Here is a 15,725-nt window from a genome sequence, read left to right as displayed (position 1 = left end):
TACTCTTTTCTTTGTTAAGTTAAATAGATTGAGGTTCTTGTGTCTGTCACTATAAGGCAAGTTTTCTAATCCTTTAATCATTCTCATGGTTCTTCTCTGAACCCTCTACAATTTATCAACATCCTTCTTGAATTGTGGGCACCTGAACTGGACACAATATTCAAGCAGCGGTTGCATCAATGCCAAATACAAAGGTAAAATAACCTCTCTAGTTGTACTCAAGACTCCCACGTGCATACATCCCAGAACTGCATTAGCTCTTTTGGCTACAGTATCACCATGGGAGCTCATGTTCAGCTGATCATCCACCATGACCCCCAAATCTTTTTCAGAGTCACTGCTTCCCAGGACAGAGTCCCGCATTGAATGAATAGCCAAGTTTTATGGATGGGGAAAACTGAGGCACAGAGGCCATAAGGGACTTACCCAAGTTCACACAGCAGGTCAGTGGCAGAGTCAAGAACAGAACCTAGGTCTCCCAACTTTCAGATTCACATACAGTGCCCTGGAACCAGCTGTCTAGGCATAACTGCATATTACATTCCCCTATTGTCTAATTATAGTAATCCTACTTACGTTATAGAAATACATGTTTTACACAAACCCAAACTCCCATCTGACCTTTGCATGGGTCCTAAATTTGTACTTTCAAGTGCACATTACAATTCATTAGCCTCTTGTATGTGTTTTCCAGAGACACAATGGCATAACAGCAGCAGAGCCTCTGAGCCAAGCCCTGGAAAAGACGGCAACTTTAAATAGCCTCTTTGTCTTGCTTTTCCTTGCTGAACTGTTGTACATATTTAGCATCAAGTTTCAATTTGATCAGAGACCCAGAAATAGAGACAATGGGGGGATGAATTTCAGTATCGCTTCACTGTAAAGCACCCCCCCACTTTGCCCCCACCACACGCTTTTAAGAGTTTGAAAATATCTCTTGTTTAGAAATATTTGGGACCAGCTGGCTCAGAGTCAATAATTGGAGACACCCTTTCAATCTTAAGTGAACACTTCAAACCCAGATCACGTCAACAGCGAGTGGAATTTGTCGTCTTCTTGCCTACAGAAAATGGGTTAACTGGGTGACTAGGAATTGGACTAGGCCCCCAAGTCCACATCCAAGAAGCCACCACACTAAGCCCCTGTGCTGGCAGCATCAAACCAAGCTGCTCTCACACCCACAGAGGTGGCCTCTCCAGGAATGAGACACATTGGTAATGGGGAGGCCTCTGGGGGAAAGCTGGAACTGGTGATGGTAGGAAATGTTAGCATATTATGAGTTTTGTCTCACAAGCCCAATGCCCGGCTGTCAGCAGAGCCATTACAAAGTGTGTCAGCTCACTGGGTGGACAGTGTTTGTCCAAGAGTATCCAGAGGCTCACTGTCAGGGAATGACAAAGTAATGGTAGTGACCACGCAGCTGTGAGTAACTCTTTAGCATGGGATATTCCAAAGCGCATGCAGCAGGTCCCATATTGAAACAATGCAGATGGAGCATCTAGGGGTTCAGAAAACTTAGTCCATACACACTTCAAATAGATGTGGGACAGCAGGTTTTTGAAAGGATACAAAATGTAGGCAAAAAGAAAAGGAGGACTTGTGGCACCTTAGAGACTAACAAATTTATTTGAGCAATGTCATTAAATGCATGCAGTATTCCCCTCCACCCAATATTCTTCAAACATGCTGCTCAATCATCTCTAAAAATGTGCCCAGTTTTACCATTTAAAATACAGTCCCCCAATATTTTAAGTAGAATGGAAGTTTATAGACTGATCTATTGTACTTCCATGCATGAAGAAGCCTTGTAAGAAACAAATAGTATATACACACACATAGACACCATAAAATGAGTGACTGGACTCAAAGCATGGTTGGGTTCTTCATGCTTAACATGAATAGAGCTGATCTATTTTTAGCTCTATTGACATTGTCCCCTGGAGCCTAATGTGGGCAGGTTAGCTCCAAACTGAGCTGGTGTTAATCCACACAAGACCAACAAAGCATGACACGCACTGTGTGGGGGAACTGATTGTTGTACAGAACGTTTTGGCATCAGGGTTGACTGGCTTGGAACAAGACGTACGGCATTAAGGACACAACGTGGGTGAATAACCCCACTCAACATCTCTGGCTGAATGTATCAGGTGTTGCAGGTTACCAGCCAAAATTGTTTTTAAACACCATGAAATATCCAGTTATTATTGCACCAGCCACCATCTGGACAGATCAGCTAGGTAAGGACAGGACAGAATTTGAGCCCGTTGTCCTCTCTCTCTGGGCAGCAAAGACATTCAAAGTAATAGGGCAGCAAACATCAGCCTAACTAACAGCCAAGCTTCACAGGCAGAATCCAATTCTCAACGCAAAACCCAGCCAGCTGTTTTGCTGGGGTTCAGTGCCACCGAGCCCCAGAATCCATTTCCACCTTTGATTTGGGCTGCACAGGACAGAGTCAAGTGGAACATTCGCCTTTTGGTAGCGTGATCCTCCTGTTTCCACAGCACCAGGGCCCTGAAAGAGACTCTAAAATCACTGCTAGTTCATTCATGGATTTATTCTTCCAAGAACTGGCTAGAGGGGAGGAAGTGATTCTGCCTGGAAGGAAACATTTGATGAAATTCCAACTCTGCAAACTAGAGCTGGGCCCAAGGCAACCCTGCCAGCCATGTGATTCCAGAAACATTAGAGGGGCTTCATCTCTAACTTCCCACCCTGCTAGGCTCCTCGGCATTCTCCCAACACACTTCCATGACAGGACAGTCCAACACATCCTCATCCGCACAGCTAGATGAGCTCCAAGCAGCTGTCAGTCTTGGTTGGGCAGGGGTTAGCCAGGCTCTCAGGAGTAAGATTGTGCCACCCACCCAATAACAAGGCAGAGGAATGTGTCACCCTCTTGTTCATCGTTGTTTTAAGTGACAACCACATCATGAGAGGCCCCAACACAAGGCTTGGAGCCACAGGGCAATAAGCACCCCCAGGCTGGGTGGTCAGTGGGTTACAGTGACAGGAAGGTGGCTCAGGTCTGAGACCTGCCCCTGTGCGCATAGCAGGCCAACGATTCCTGGGGGCAGGACGAGAGATGGCTTTTGAGGAACTTGGCGGTGACTCTCATTGCAATAAGAAAAACAAAGCTCAACACTGGTTAGAGCCCATGGCCTCATAGGACTCCACAGTGGTTAGACACTTTGACAATGGGGACAGGACTCAGTTAACAGAGACCCCCAGCCACCAGTGCTTTCAGAGCAGCAGGATCTGAATTGTGTGTGGCAGCATTCCCAGCGACCACAGCATGCAGCAATGGCACCCAAAATTACCACGGGCAGGTTTCCTATCCACTGCCAAAGTGACTTTAGGTTCCAATACCTACTCCTATCTCCCCCCTCACTTTCTTCCCAGAAAGAGCTAGTAGGGCACTGAGAAAAGGAGGACTTGTGGCACCTTAGAGACTAACAAATTTATTTGAGCATAAGCTTTCGTGAGCTACAGCTCACTTCATCGGATGCATTCAGTGGAAAAAAGGCAGCAACAGTTTACACAGGCCTCTCAGTACAGGATTGCCCCTCCCTCCATCGATCAGGTGTCCCCCCTGGCTGCAGGCTTGATGGCTTCCCAAGTCTGGCTCCATTGCTCATTTCCTGTCCTATAAAGGGAGACAGCACCAGCAAGAGCAAATATTCCACAGTCCCCAGTGATTTTGCCAGCCAGCATTTTCAGCGGCGTAGTAAGTATGGTAACTTGATTTAAATGACCCAACAACTAGCATTACATTCCGGCTCAAGCTGAGCCCTTGCAGAAGCAGTAATGTGAGTGAATGGAAGGTTAACATATTACTCAAGGGGGGGGAAATGGGGAAAATAAGAATCACACAGAAATATCTTTTGTCCCACGCCTTTGCTACCCAGAATAAATAGGGCTGGGCCAAGACATTGTTCCCAGAGCATGTAAACACAGTGGGAGCTAAGCACACCACACCGTCTACAAAGGATAGAAGGAAGAGGCTGCTGTTATGATGCTTTCCATGACTTTTCTGCAGGCTAGCTTGGAAAAGCACAGTGTCCCGAACTGTTCAGAAAAGCAAACACCCAGTGGAATTCAGTTTGAGACAACTCAAAGTTACACAGCTTTCACTGCTGGACCTAAGATCTAACAGACATGCACTTGCCAGTCTGCTCATGTTCCAATCCAGAGGCTCAAGACGAAACTGCAGGAAGCAGGCCAGTCAGTGTCAGAGCAGAGTCAGCATGCAGGTCGCCTTCTGCAGTACCTTTGTGGCCCCATAGCTCAGCCCAGTGTCTTTGGAGTTGGTATTCTTGGGGCTGCAAGATCACTTCAGCATCATTTAGCAAACACTGTGGAGTGCCTTTTAAATAATTTTTTACACCTACTGAGCGGCGGTCTGGTCTAGTGGAACATGCATGGGACTAAGAGCCAGGAACTCCTCAAGAGCTAGCCCTGGCTCTGCCCCGACTTGCTGTGTGACTAAGTTACTTGCGTCTGAATTTTCAGTAGCTTGGACATTCACAAATAGCCACTGGGTCCAAGTGAGAGCTGGGCACAAAGCCGGGCACTTGGCTAATCCAAAGTTGCTCAGCACCTAATGACAGGGTAGGGGACTGGCTTCCAAACAGGGGCTGATCTGGGTGCTCAGAAACCAGTCACATCAGAGGCAGGACAAGCCAGGAAATGCTGTTTAAGAAGGTGATAACTCTGCAGCTCTTCACTGACAGTATGTGTACCCCAACAACAGGTACACACAACATAAGGACCCCACACACACTGGGGAAAGAGGATTTATTAGGGATTTGTAGGGTTAGTAAAGGGAAGGAGGGAAGAGACAAAATTGGGGTAGGGAACTGGGGAAGAATGGTGGGGGGGAGACACATCACGGTTTGCGGAGAAGATCACCCAGGGGTTGGAGGACAGCGTCAGAAAGAGGCTGCACAGTTCAGTCAAAATGCAACAGTGAGCTAGACAAAGAGGGCTACAGAAGCCATAGGTTCTCAGAAAGGAGAAATTGATTTAAAGGACGTGCGTGAAACAGAAGCAGCCTCGCTCCTCCTGCCCAGAGCTCATAAGGGATTCAATGCAGGAACATGCCTCAAACACCCGGACAAGCCATTGTCAGATGGATCCATCCAGAAGAGCAGTTCTCCAACTTAATTGCACCGCAACCCCCTTATGACAACAAAAATTACTACACGACCCCAGGAGTGGGAACCGAAGCCTGAGCTTGCCGCCCTGGGTTGGGGGGTGGGGGGGAGCCAAATCCCAAGGACTTCAGCCTCAAGCAGGGAGCATGAAACCTGAGCCCTTGGGGCTTCGGCTTCAGCCCCAGGCAGTGTGGCTCAGGCTTCAGCTTTGGCTCCAGCCCCCAGCAAATCTAACGCCTGCCCTGTTGACCCCATTAAAACGGGGACATGACTCACAATTTGAGAACCCCTGATCTAGAAGAACTGTACACAAGCAGAGAGGAGAAAGCACAAGTGCTAAGACGAGAAGAGACAATGGGATGGGTTACGAAGGTTTAGATGATACATGCCTTACATTTCAGAGGACTTCACAATAGTGTGACTGGGATAAGAATGCAAATTCTATTTTCCATAGATTTGCAACAAACATCATGCAGGTCAAATTAGAAGCTGAATTATTTCTCAGCCCCTCCCCCTGTACTCTAGCCCTGGGTTCCCCACATAGCCCTGCCAATGAACCTCAGTCCTGACCTGGAACACCACTGGGACATGCACCTCTGAAGAGAAGTCATAGATCGAGCCCAACTGTGGGGTAATTCTTACACTGACACAGACGGTCAAATCCAGCTCCTCTTATTCACGCAACACTCCCGCTGCATAAGACGAACAGAATCTGACTCAGAATATGAAGTAATTCAGAAATGTCCTGACACAAAAGCGTTCTTGACATTCAGCAGGATTTTTGTCCACTGCTCCTCAGAAAGCAGGTGAGATGCTGGATTAGTTCAGTTGCTTTGAAGGAAAGATTTGGAACTAAAAGGATAAACCCCTCAGTGTTACACAGAAGGTCAGAGATCTCACTGACCCTGTACTCTCCCTCAGAGGACTTCTCCTATCAAAGTGGAGATTAACCCTTCAAGATTTGGAGACCTCCTGCAAGTTCCACTCAGGAAGTTAAAGCAGACATTGGGACTCCCATCAGAGTCAGGTGGCACCACAGACAACAGACAAGCACCCAGCTCTCACTCTGAACGTCTGCATTCAGCCACAGAAGTGAGTTTGTCCTGTCAGTCAGCATCCTGCACCAGAACTTCACTCCTACTCCCAATGGCACAAGTCGGCACCTCAGCAGCAGACAGGCTAAGAAGGAGCAATTAAACATCAGCCTGAGCTGTCCAGGAACAGGTAATCAAATGGTTGGTTTGTATTAGTTGCACAGCTAAACAGTCTTGGGCCATCAACTTTTAAAGTCTAACCCCTGATCCCCAAAGAGGAAAAACTTCCCTCTCGCCTTCACTATATCCAGCCCACCCACACACACAGTGAATGGACAAGGGATGAGAATCCAGCTTTACTGATAGACCATGATCCATCCTCAGTGGCTGCTTTTTACTATATCCCACTCAGATACAAGGCACAATTTGATATTAGAGGATTTTCTGCTTGGTAGTTATTTGCCTTAGGTTTGATTATGCTCATTTCCTCAAGCACTGGGTTTACAGCATCTTTTTCCGGGCCTTCACTGTTCTCTGTATCTTTACAGTTACGAGGGAGCAGAATTGAATTTCTAACTGCAGGCTGCTCTCTAGTGGGGAATGTGCCCTCCTGCAGGCTAGGGAAAAAAAAAGTCTCTACACTGTAAGTCAGGCCTCCATATTCACTCCCAATAAAAAGCTCTGGAAGGTAGAAGTGTGATGATTGCCCTATTGCCCTGGGGCAAAGTCACAGTTATGGGATTGAAGCTGAAGGATGTAGGCAGCGAGAGAGAGAGAGAGAGAAATTCTGTAGAATGGTTAAGGAGTAATAGGTTAGAATCATAGAAATGTAGGGCCGTGAGGGACCTTGAGAGATTGATAAAGTCCAGCCTTCTGCATTGAGGTAGGACCAAGTAAACCATCCTTGACAGGTGTTTGTCCAACCTATTCTTAAAAGCCTCCAGTCATGGGGATTCCACAACCTCCCTGAGAAGCCTATTCCAGAGGTTAGCTACTCTTATCGTTAAAAAGATTCTCCTAATATCTAACCTGAATCTCCCTTGCTGAAAATTAAGCCTATTACTTCTTGTCCTGCCTTCAGTGGAGATGGAGATCAATTGATCACCGTCCTCTTCATAACAGCCCTTAACATATTTGAAGACTGTCATCAGGTCCCTCCTCAGTCTTCTTTACTCAAGACTAATATGCCCAGTTTTGTTTCTTAACTTTTCCTTATAAATCAGCTTTTCTAAACCTTTTATCATTTTCATTGCTCTCCTCTGGACTCTCTCCAATTTGTCCACATCTTTCCTAAAGTGTGATGCCCAGAATTGAACACAGTACACCAGCTGAGGCATTAATTAATTAATCCATTATAACACCCAGATCCTTTTCTGCAGTATTACCAGTGATTCCCCATTTTGTAGTTGTGCATTTGACTTTTCTTTCCTAAGCATAGTACTTTGCACTTGTCTTTATTGAATTTAATCTTGTTGATTTCATACCAATGCTGCAATTTGTCAAGATTTTGAATTCCAATCCTGTCCTCCAAAATGCTTGCAACCCTCCCAGTCTGGGGTCATCCTCATATTTTCTAACCATACTCTCCACTCCATTATCCAAGCCAATATTTTCATTAAATGACTAGCACCAGACCTAAGACTGGTCCCTGCTGGACCCCACTAAATACACCCTTCCAGTCTGCCAGCAAACCATTGATAATTACTCTCTGACTACAGTCTTTCAACCAGATGTGCACACACCTTATAGTAATTTCATCTAGATGGCATTTCCCTAGTTTGCTTATAAGACTGTCATATGAGACTGTGTCAAAAGCGGTTACTAAAAATCAAGATATATCATGTCTACCGCTTCCCCTTTCCACTAGGCCAGTAACCCTGTCAGAGAAGAAAATTAGGTTGCTTTGGCCTGATTTGTTCTTGACAAATCCATGCTGGCTATTCCTTATCGTATTATCCCTTGGGTGCTCACAAACTGATTGCCTAACATCAATACCTGAAAAGATACTGTATCAAATTATTAAGCAGACTGGTCCATAATTCCCCAAGTGCTCTTTGTTCCCGTTTTCAAAGATAGGTCCTAGGTCTGTCCTTCTCCAGTCCTCTGGGACCTCGAAGATAATTGCTAATGGTTCTGCGATTGCTTCAGCTAGTTCCTTAAGTACCCCCCAGGGTTTCTCAAATGCGGCCACTGTTGCTGCATGTGGCCGCCAGAGCCTTTCCTTGCGGCCACAGCCATCTGGGCTGTGATGGGGGAGGGGCCCCCGCAAAGCAGTGGCCCCTCTCCCAGAGCCACCAGCAGTGGTTGGGCCCTGCCCCCCTCCAGAGAGAAAAACTCTGGAGGTGCAGACAGCTGGTGAATTCCCCACTTTCCCAGGAATAGCGGTGGCAGGCTTCAGCCACGGGGCTTCGGGCTCTGTCCATCCGGTGGCAAGCTCTGGTTCCAGGCTCCAGCCCCAGGCTCACCACCCCCGCCATCATCCCTAGGCCCCGCTCCCTGCCCACCTCCCCATTCAGGACTTAAATTTGTCCCAGGGCTTGCCAAGGCTGAGTAAATCTGCTGTGAAAAGTGATATGAACAAACATACAAATATCACTTTTCACAGCAGAAGACTTACCAGCTAGCAAGTCTTACAAGAAGAAAAAAGCGCAACCAAAAAAGCAAAAGAAACAACAACAAAAAGACAAGAACATGCAAAGCGCCTTATTTGTGCTTCTATTCCGTTTAGGTCCAGTAAATAAGAGAGACAACTGTACATTATTTTTATTACTGAGTCTGAAAAAAAACACCCTACATAAATAAATTACAATGTTTTGGACATGTATGTGTGCATATTTATTTGCTTTTCCAAAAGGTAAGTATTTCAGGAAAAATTGTCAGCGCGGCCACCAGCAAGAGTTGGTGGTCACACTGAGGCCACCAAAATACTTGTTGTGAGAACCCCTGCCCTAGGGTGAATTTCAGGAGGCCTTGCAGACTTGAATACATCTAAATATTCTTTAACTGATTCTTTCCTTATTTTGGCTTGTGTTCCCCTTGCTGTTCATATTAATTATGTTGAGTATCAGGTCACCATTAATTTTTTTAATAAAGGCTGGAGAAAAATAGGCATTAGATACCTCAGCCTTCTTGATGTCATCAGTTATAGGCTCTCCTTGCCCGCTAAGTACAAGGCCAACACATTCCTTCATCTTTTTCTTGCTTCTCATATATTTATAGAGCCTCTTCTTATTGCCTTTTATGTCCCTTGCTAGGTGTAACTCATTGTGTATCTTAGTCTCTCTGATTTTGTCCCTATTCTTTCGCACACCTCCCTGGCAATTCATCAACATTTCCACTTTTCATAGTACTCCTTTTTGATTTTCATGTCATTAAAGAGCTCCTGATAGAAAGAATAGTGACAGGACAATTCGGCTCCATCTTTCCTTCACATCCGGACAGTTTGCTGTTGTGCCTTTAATGCTGAATAATGGGAGAAGATGAAGGTGAGAGAAATTAGGCTGAACAACAGGAAAGTTTCCTACCACGCAACCGTATGAGACTGTGGAAGAGTCACTCACGGGAAGCGTTGGGAGCCTCAGCTCCTGAAGCCATTTGGAAGTGACTGGAGCTGCTGGAGGTCTAATCCTCTCTTAGCCAGGACTTGGAGAAAAGCTCAGCTAAGGCCTTTCTGCAAACTCTACCTGGTAAGATTCTATGACTGGGAGAACAGTCCTGCCCTGACACAGGGGCCTGTGAATAAACACAACACTAGAGAGCAGCCCAAGCTCCACAGACTGGATCCAGATCTAACTTCCCTAGACGGAGACTTTTTGGACCTGTAGGTTGAATCTGGGACCATCCCCATTTTACACAAATATCCCCCTGGAGTTCTTCTGAACATAGCCTACTGTAACATACCAGCTGGGTGCAGTGCATAACAATGAGTGTGATGTGTCCCACCAGTGGCCGGGCCCAAGGAGAGTGTAAGGGTTCCATTTGTATTACCCTATCAAGTAAGTGGTAGAAGCCTGTGTTGTTGGAGGGAAGAACTAGGGTTCCAGTCCCAGCTCCTGGGTGTGTTTACATTAGAGAGATTTATGGGACAGTAACTTGTGTGCGTTGTCTGCATTTTGTCATTTATCATTCTATATTGCCAGTGACAATTCAACTCGGTTATGTAGCAAAGTCGTCATGCCCACCACCTCACTGATTTTATAACGTCACACTCTCAGATCCTCCAGGAGATTGATTCCCAGTATGTCCTGCTTTCTACCAAACTAGAAACACCACAGAAATAGCACCGCCCCCTCCCTCCATCTCCCTCTCGATGTCATTATATCCAGTTCTGTCTGAAACCAGAAAATTCAGAGGAGCACAAGAAAATTAAATAAATAGCCCAGCAAAAGCTACCCAAACTTATTTTGAGTTTCATAAGTGGCTTGTGATCATTTTGAGCTTTGGCCACAAGTTCCCATCAGTTCTCATTTTACCCAAACCATTTTACTTAAGCTTACAGCTCAGAGTGACTGGCAGCTGTAACAACAACACACTTGCTATTATAAAAGAAATTAAATATCTTCTCTCATATCCTGGAAGGAAATTAGCCCTTACAGTGAGGATTACCATACATAGAAGAGCTGAGAAAGTCAAAACCCTAAGCCTTCAAACCACTGACATTTTTCATTTCAAAACAAAGAAAAACCTCAGCAGGCAATTTCACCAGGTAAGGCTTTCTAAATGGAAAGAGATAAAAACAACAGCTAATATTATCCCCCTGACAACTGGTTGGCCAAGCCGATGCCATAGGCTGCCTGGCCAGGCCAGTAGAAAGAAACCATATGACAAAAACCACCTGTAACTTCACTTGAAATAAAAGTTGTTATAAATCAAAAAGTATAAACAGCTTCAAAGCCAGTCAAGTGTCAGAGGACAATAAATGGATTTGTTTAGAATATCTGTGTTTAGCATAAAAATCAGGAAAAATCTTATTTTCAACTTCAGTAAAGTTCAGCCAAAAATATTTAGTGCTTAACAAACCAGAGAGATCATAACAATCACAGAAGCATGTCTGAGAAAACACAGAGGCTAGTTTAGAACCCACTCCTGCAAACACTTGCCAGTCTCATTGAAGTCAATGGAATTATAGCAAGCACTATGACCCCCTGTGAGTGTTTATAAGATCTGGTTCCATGTATGGACAATCCACAAACTCTCTGCATCAGTCTTAGAATTTACACACACTGACTATAAAGAGGAACTTCAGCTGAGACCGGCATGATCTATTGGCCAGAGCACAGCACTGGAAGCCAGGAACTCCTGGGAGCACGCTCACTCCTGGGGAGAAAGCACATGCCCCAAACTGTGCACACTCAGAACGAGAGCCCAAGATCATCCCAGAGATGTGTTCAGCAAACACGCCAAGCACAGCAAGGAAGATGTGGAGCTAGTCATGTGTGACAAGGCTAAAATAGAATCTACTACAAAGGAATACAGTATAGCAACCTCTCTGAGCATGAGAAGGCTAAACAGCTACCCAGACATGAATGCTTTGGTAAACAAGACCCCAACTCCTATGCAGAACATTAGACCTAAGTTATGCAGCAGCATCTCAGGAATTACGTGGTGGGGATCCCACAAACCCTCACTGCCACTCAAGATTAGTCCGAGCCATACAATGCTCCTTATTTTCTATTTAAGGCCATTTATTTCATGCTGTCCCGACTTGAAATTTTCAGCAGGTTGCAAAACTGCCCCCCAGAAGTTGTTAAAAGGAAAATTGGTGGTTTGAGCACGGGAGTCGGGGACAAGTGGGATTTTTGGCACTCAGGAAGGTGTGACGGCTGGTTTGGGTTAGTGAAACTCAGGATGCAGCTGAGGCTTTTTGGGGAAGGGATTCATTTAGTCTTTCCACTCCCCTTACTGGGTAAGGGGGAGGCGATTTTACATTTGAGGGGAGAAGGGGATTTGAATTCTTTGTTCCCCAACTTTTCACAGCAATTAATTATCCCTCTGTACCCTACATCAATATCGGCTACCACATCCAACAATGACAAATGTGCACATTAACCTATTTCTGCTAAAATGATAAGGAATGAAGTAGTTAACATTGACATCTAAATTATCATAGTTTGGCATCAGAGTTAATACTCAAGAAATATGAATAGGGCAGGTCACACCTCTCTGAGCTTTTCTTTTAGGCGGTCTAAAGACTCAACAGCATCAGTTAATGTTTTGAAGGATATTTTCACAACCAGAAGGGCTAGACACTTGGATTTTTAACTGAAAACAGATTATGAAGCACAGTTATGTATTAATTGTAAAATAACCTTCAGTTACACAGCAATGTAATTACATTACACGTATGCTCCTAATAGTAACTAATCAGCACAAAGCAAGTACACTGCCAGCAGCCCACAGGAAAAAACACATGAGCCCACTGAAAAACAAACAAACAAACAAAAAAAAAGCCAGCATTTGTCCAGAGTGTCAGCTGGTTAGCAACTTGATTAGCATTTAATCCTCAAACTGCCAGCAACACCCTGTGTGGGTCCCCTCCTTTGATATATATAAAATACACTCTCATGCTCAATCTTGCTCAGCACAGTTTGGGATAGCAATAACCAGTCTGAAAAAGGGATCCAAGCCACAAACAATTTGTACCTTCCCTCCCCCGACTTTTTTTTTTTTTTTTTTTTTTTTTTAAGGTGGGGGGGGAGTGTTACACGCTCAACTTCCAAACTTACTGCAGCTTCAGGCTGACCAGACAATCACCTGCTGTACTGCACACTTCTTGAGGGAGGGGGCAGAAATGATCAGGCTGCCTCTTCTCCTGAGATCAAGCCCCTTTTTCCTGTTACAGTAGATGGCACTCAGTATCAGCAGTGTGCTGCCTAGCGTGGGGAGGGAGTGCAGACCAGCGCAACATTTCTGCCTTTTATCTGGGAAGTGAACAGTACAGCTTCTCTCGAGTGGTTTATACCACGTTCCTCATTACAAGATCCAAATGCCCTTCTCTCCCCCTTGTACACTATCCTGCATGGAAGGTCGGATCACGGAGTCTTACAGTTCAAGATCAGCAACTGCCATTACACATTCATAGGAGAATCTCATGCATTTTAGTTACATCACATTGCTGTCATATTTCTGATAGCAAAAGAACGGTTATAATTTTTTCTGAGAAAGAGGGGGAAGACAAACAAGTTCATTAAATCTATTTAAGGAAGTCAGTAAACAACATCAAGGACATAAAAAACTGACTATTTAATATTAAATATCAGGAGAGGGGAGTTGGTAACTGAGCTTTATTTAAAAATTCACCTAAACTAGATGTTATACATCTGCCCAATGCTTGACTAAGTGACAAGGTGGGTGAAGTAATATCTTTTATTGGGCCAACTTTTGTTGGCGAGAAGTTGGTCAATAAAAGATATTACCTCACCCACCTTGTGTCTCTAATATCCTGGGACCAACATGGCTACAGCAACACTGCACAGAACTCTGTTATTCTAAATGCATTAGGAGCATACACAAGGCCTGAGGCCCAGGACGGGTTAATAAAAGACAAGTACTGCCTTGTTGAAACTTAACACAGTAATAATAATTGAAGTGTTAATTTGCATAACCTAAAAATGGGTTGTATTACCACACAGGATTTTTCATGTTATGATGCACTAGTATTTTATAGTGGTTGGCTGAGCTCAGATACCAGCATCCTTTAAATCCAGCCAATCAGATGTCTCTCTATTGGCCTTAGCAGAACCATGGAAACAAGGGGGATGCAAAAAGGAAGCAGGCAGGATAATAAAAGCACTAAGAGATAACTTGGCACCCAATGACAAGGACACTGTTGACTGATTTGTCTTCTTAGATCATGCTTTACCAGTCTGAGTGAGCTTGGATTGGCAGAGAGCTTTGATGTGAACTGCTGTTTGAATCTCAGAGGGTGGATCTGGCAAAACTCTAGTAACCTGGGCAATAACTGCAGAGCACAGTATACACAATTCCTAGGAGAGGGAAGTTGCAGGGAGGGAGGGAGGGAGATAGATAGATACAACTTTGATACTGTTACCATTAAGATAGATCAGGGACTCAAGCCACGTGACCCCCCACTGCCTGCCCAAATAAAGTTTGACAGGTGTACCACACCTTAGAGTCTAGCTACTTTAGGACACCAGACTTTTAAAACGCATTTTGAACTCCCTATATAGCTAATTTTAAAAATAAAACATTAATCCAAATAAAATAAGAAGCATTCCTACCCTTTCCATATTTACTACAATACCTTGAAAACCTCCCCTTAAACCTAACAGGAAAGTCTGGAGTTTTTCAAACAATGAGGCAGATATCAGGTCTCACTAACTGACCTGTCAGTGGTGGATTTCTGAGTGTCAACCAACAAACATCCTTTGGAAAACACTACAACGTTTAAAAAAAAAAGTCAAAGAAATATACACGGGAAGAGCGATCTGAATTTGTTGATCTTTCCTTTCACTCTGTCTGAGGGTAGGCCAAATATCTTTCTATGGGCTCCCCTTATTTAAAATATATGCCCAGATTTCCATGTTCAAATGCAACAGGTATTTGTTCCATTTCACTGATAAAAGAGGCTGGGCAAAAGCAGCGACACCCTGATACCCAGGGTGGGTGGGATGCACGCGTTCTCCAAACCCACACACACTACATTGCAAAACCCACGGCCCCCACTCACTAGCCAGGGCACGAACCCCACGGTCACCCGGGGCCCAGCACCACACCCCAGCACGGCTCGCCTGCAGTGGGAGCTGGGGTGGCCGCAGAGCCAGCGCTGGGCACTCGGGAGGAGAACCGCGCTCCCCGCTGCGGTTGCACTCACCGAAGCGGATGCCCGGGCTCTGGCTGACGCTAAGGCGGCTTGCGGACCCTGCAGGGACGGACTCGGCGTTCCCCATGGCTCCGGCTCCCCTCCTCTCTGTCAGGCTCCTCCGTGGGGCGGGGCGCTCGGGGGTCGCAGGGGCTGCAGGCGCTGGACGAAGCAGGGCGCGGAGCTCCGGGGGCTCTGGCACTTGGCAGCCTGGGGCTCTCCCGCCGGATCGCGCGTTCAAACCCCGCAGCCAGCCCGACACGTGGGATCGGCCTCCCCCCTGGCTCCGGGACAAACCAATCGGCGAGGCCGGACTGGGCAGCGCACCTGCCAAGCGGGCGGCCTGCAGGGATAGCCCCGTTGGCGCACAGCCCGCCCACGCGTGACGCCCGGCCGCCGAGGCTGCGCGGGTACGGATAGGGGTGGGAGCGGCGTGGCTGGCTCAGGAGCTTGGGGGGCAGGAGCATTCCTCCGCCCCCAATCCGGGGGCTCTGCGGGCTGGCCGTGCGTGAGACCCCGGGAGGGGGCCGGCTGCAGCTCCTGCAGATTTTGAAATGTCCCAGGGCCCTGAGGGGGAGGGGTGCAGCCTGCCCTAGGATCCAGCTGTCCCTGCGAGGGGCTCCGGCTGGCATGGAGGCAGTAGTACTGTACTACCCACCGCCAGGCTGCTGGAGCTCACCCACATCAGCTGTATTTCCCTGGGCAGAAAGGGCG

General features: G+C 46.1%; 1 protein-coding gene across 2 annotated transcripts in view; it reads right to left on the bottom strand.

Annotated features, from left to right (window-relative positions):
• NEURL1B (neuralized E3 ubiquitin protein ligase 1B) overlaps window positions 1–15,395 on the bottom strand; it is a 213,772-nt gene extending 198,377 nt beyond the window's left edge. For both annotated transcript variants that reach the window (XM_074960567.1, XM_074960570.1), the window contains exon 1: window positions 15,024–15,395. In XM_074960567.1, coding sequence (XP_074816668.1) covers window positions 15,024–15,099 — 76 coding nt within the window. In that variant the 5' untranslated portion in view covers window positions 15,100–15,395. The remainder of the gene's footprint in view (window positions 1–15,023) is intronic.
• Between the last annotated feature and the right edge of the window lie 330 nt (window positions 15,396–15,725).

Source organism: Natator depressus, chromosome 8 (assembly GCF_965152275.1).
Source record: "Natator depressus isolate rNatDep1 chromosome 8, rNatDep2.hap1, whole genome shotgun sequence".
NCBI classification, from domain to species: Eukaryota; Metazoa; Chordata; order Testudines; family Cheloniidae; genus Natator; species Natator depressus.
Note: the sequence above shows the minus strand (reverse complement) of the source record. Positions and strands in the feature narration are given on the sequence as shown.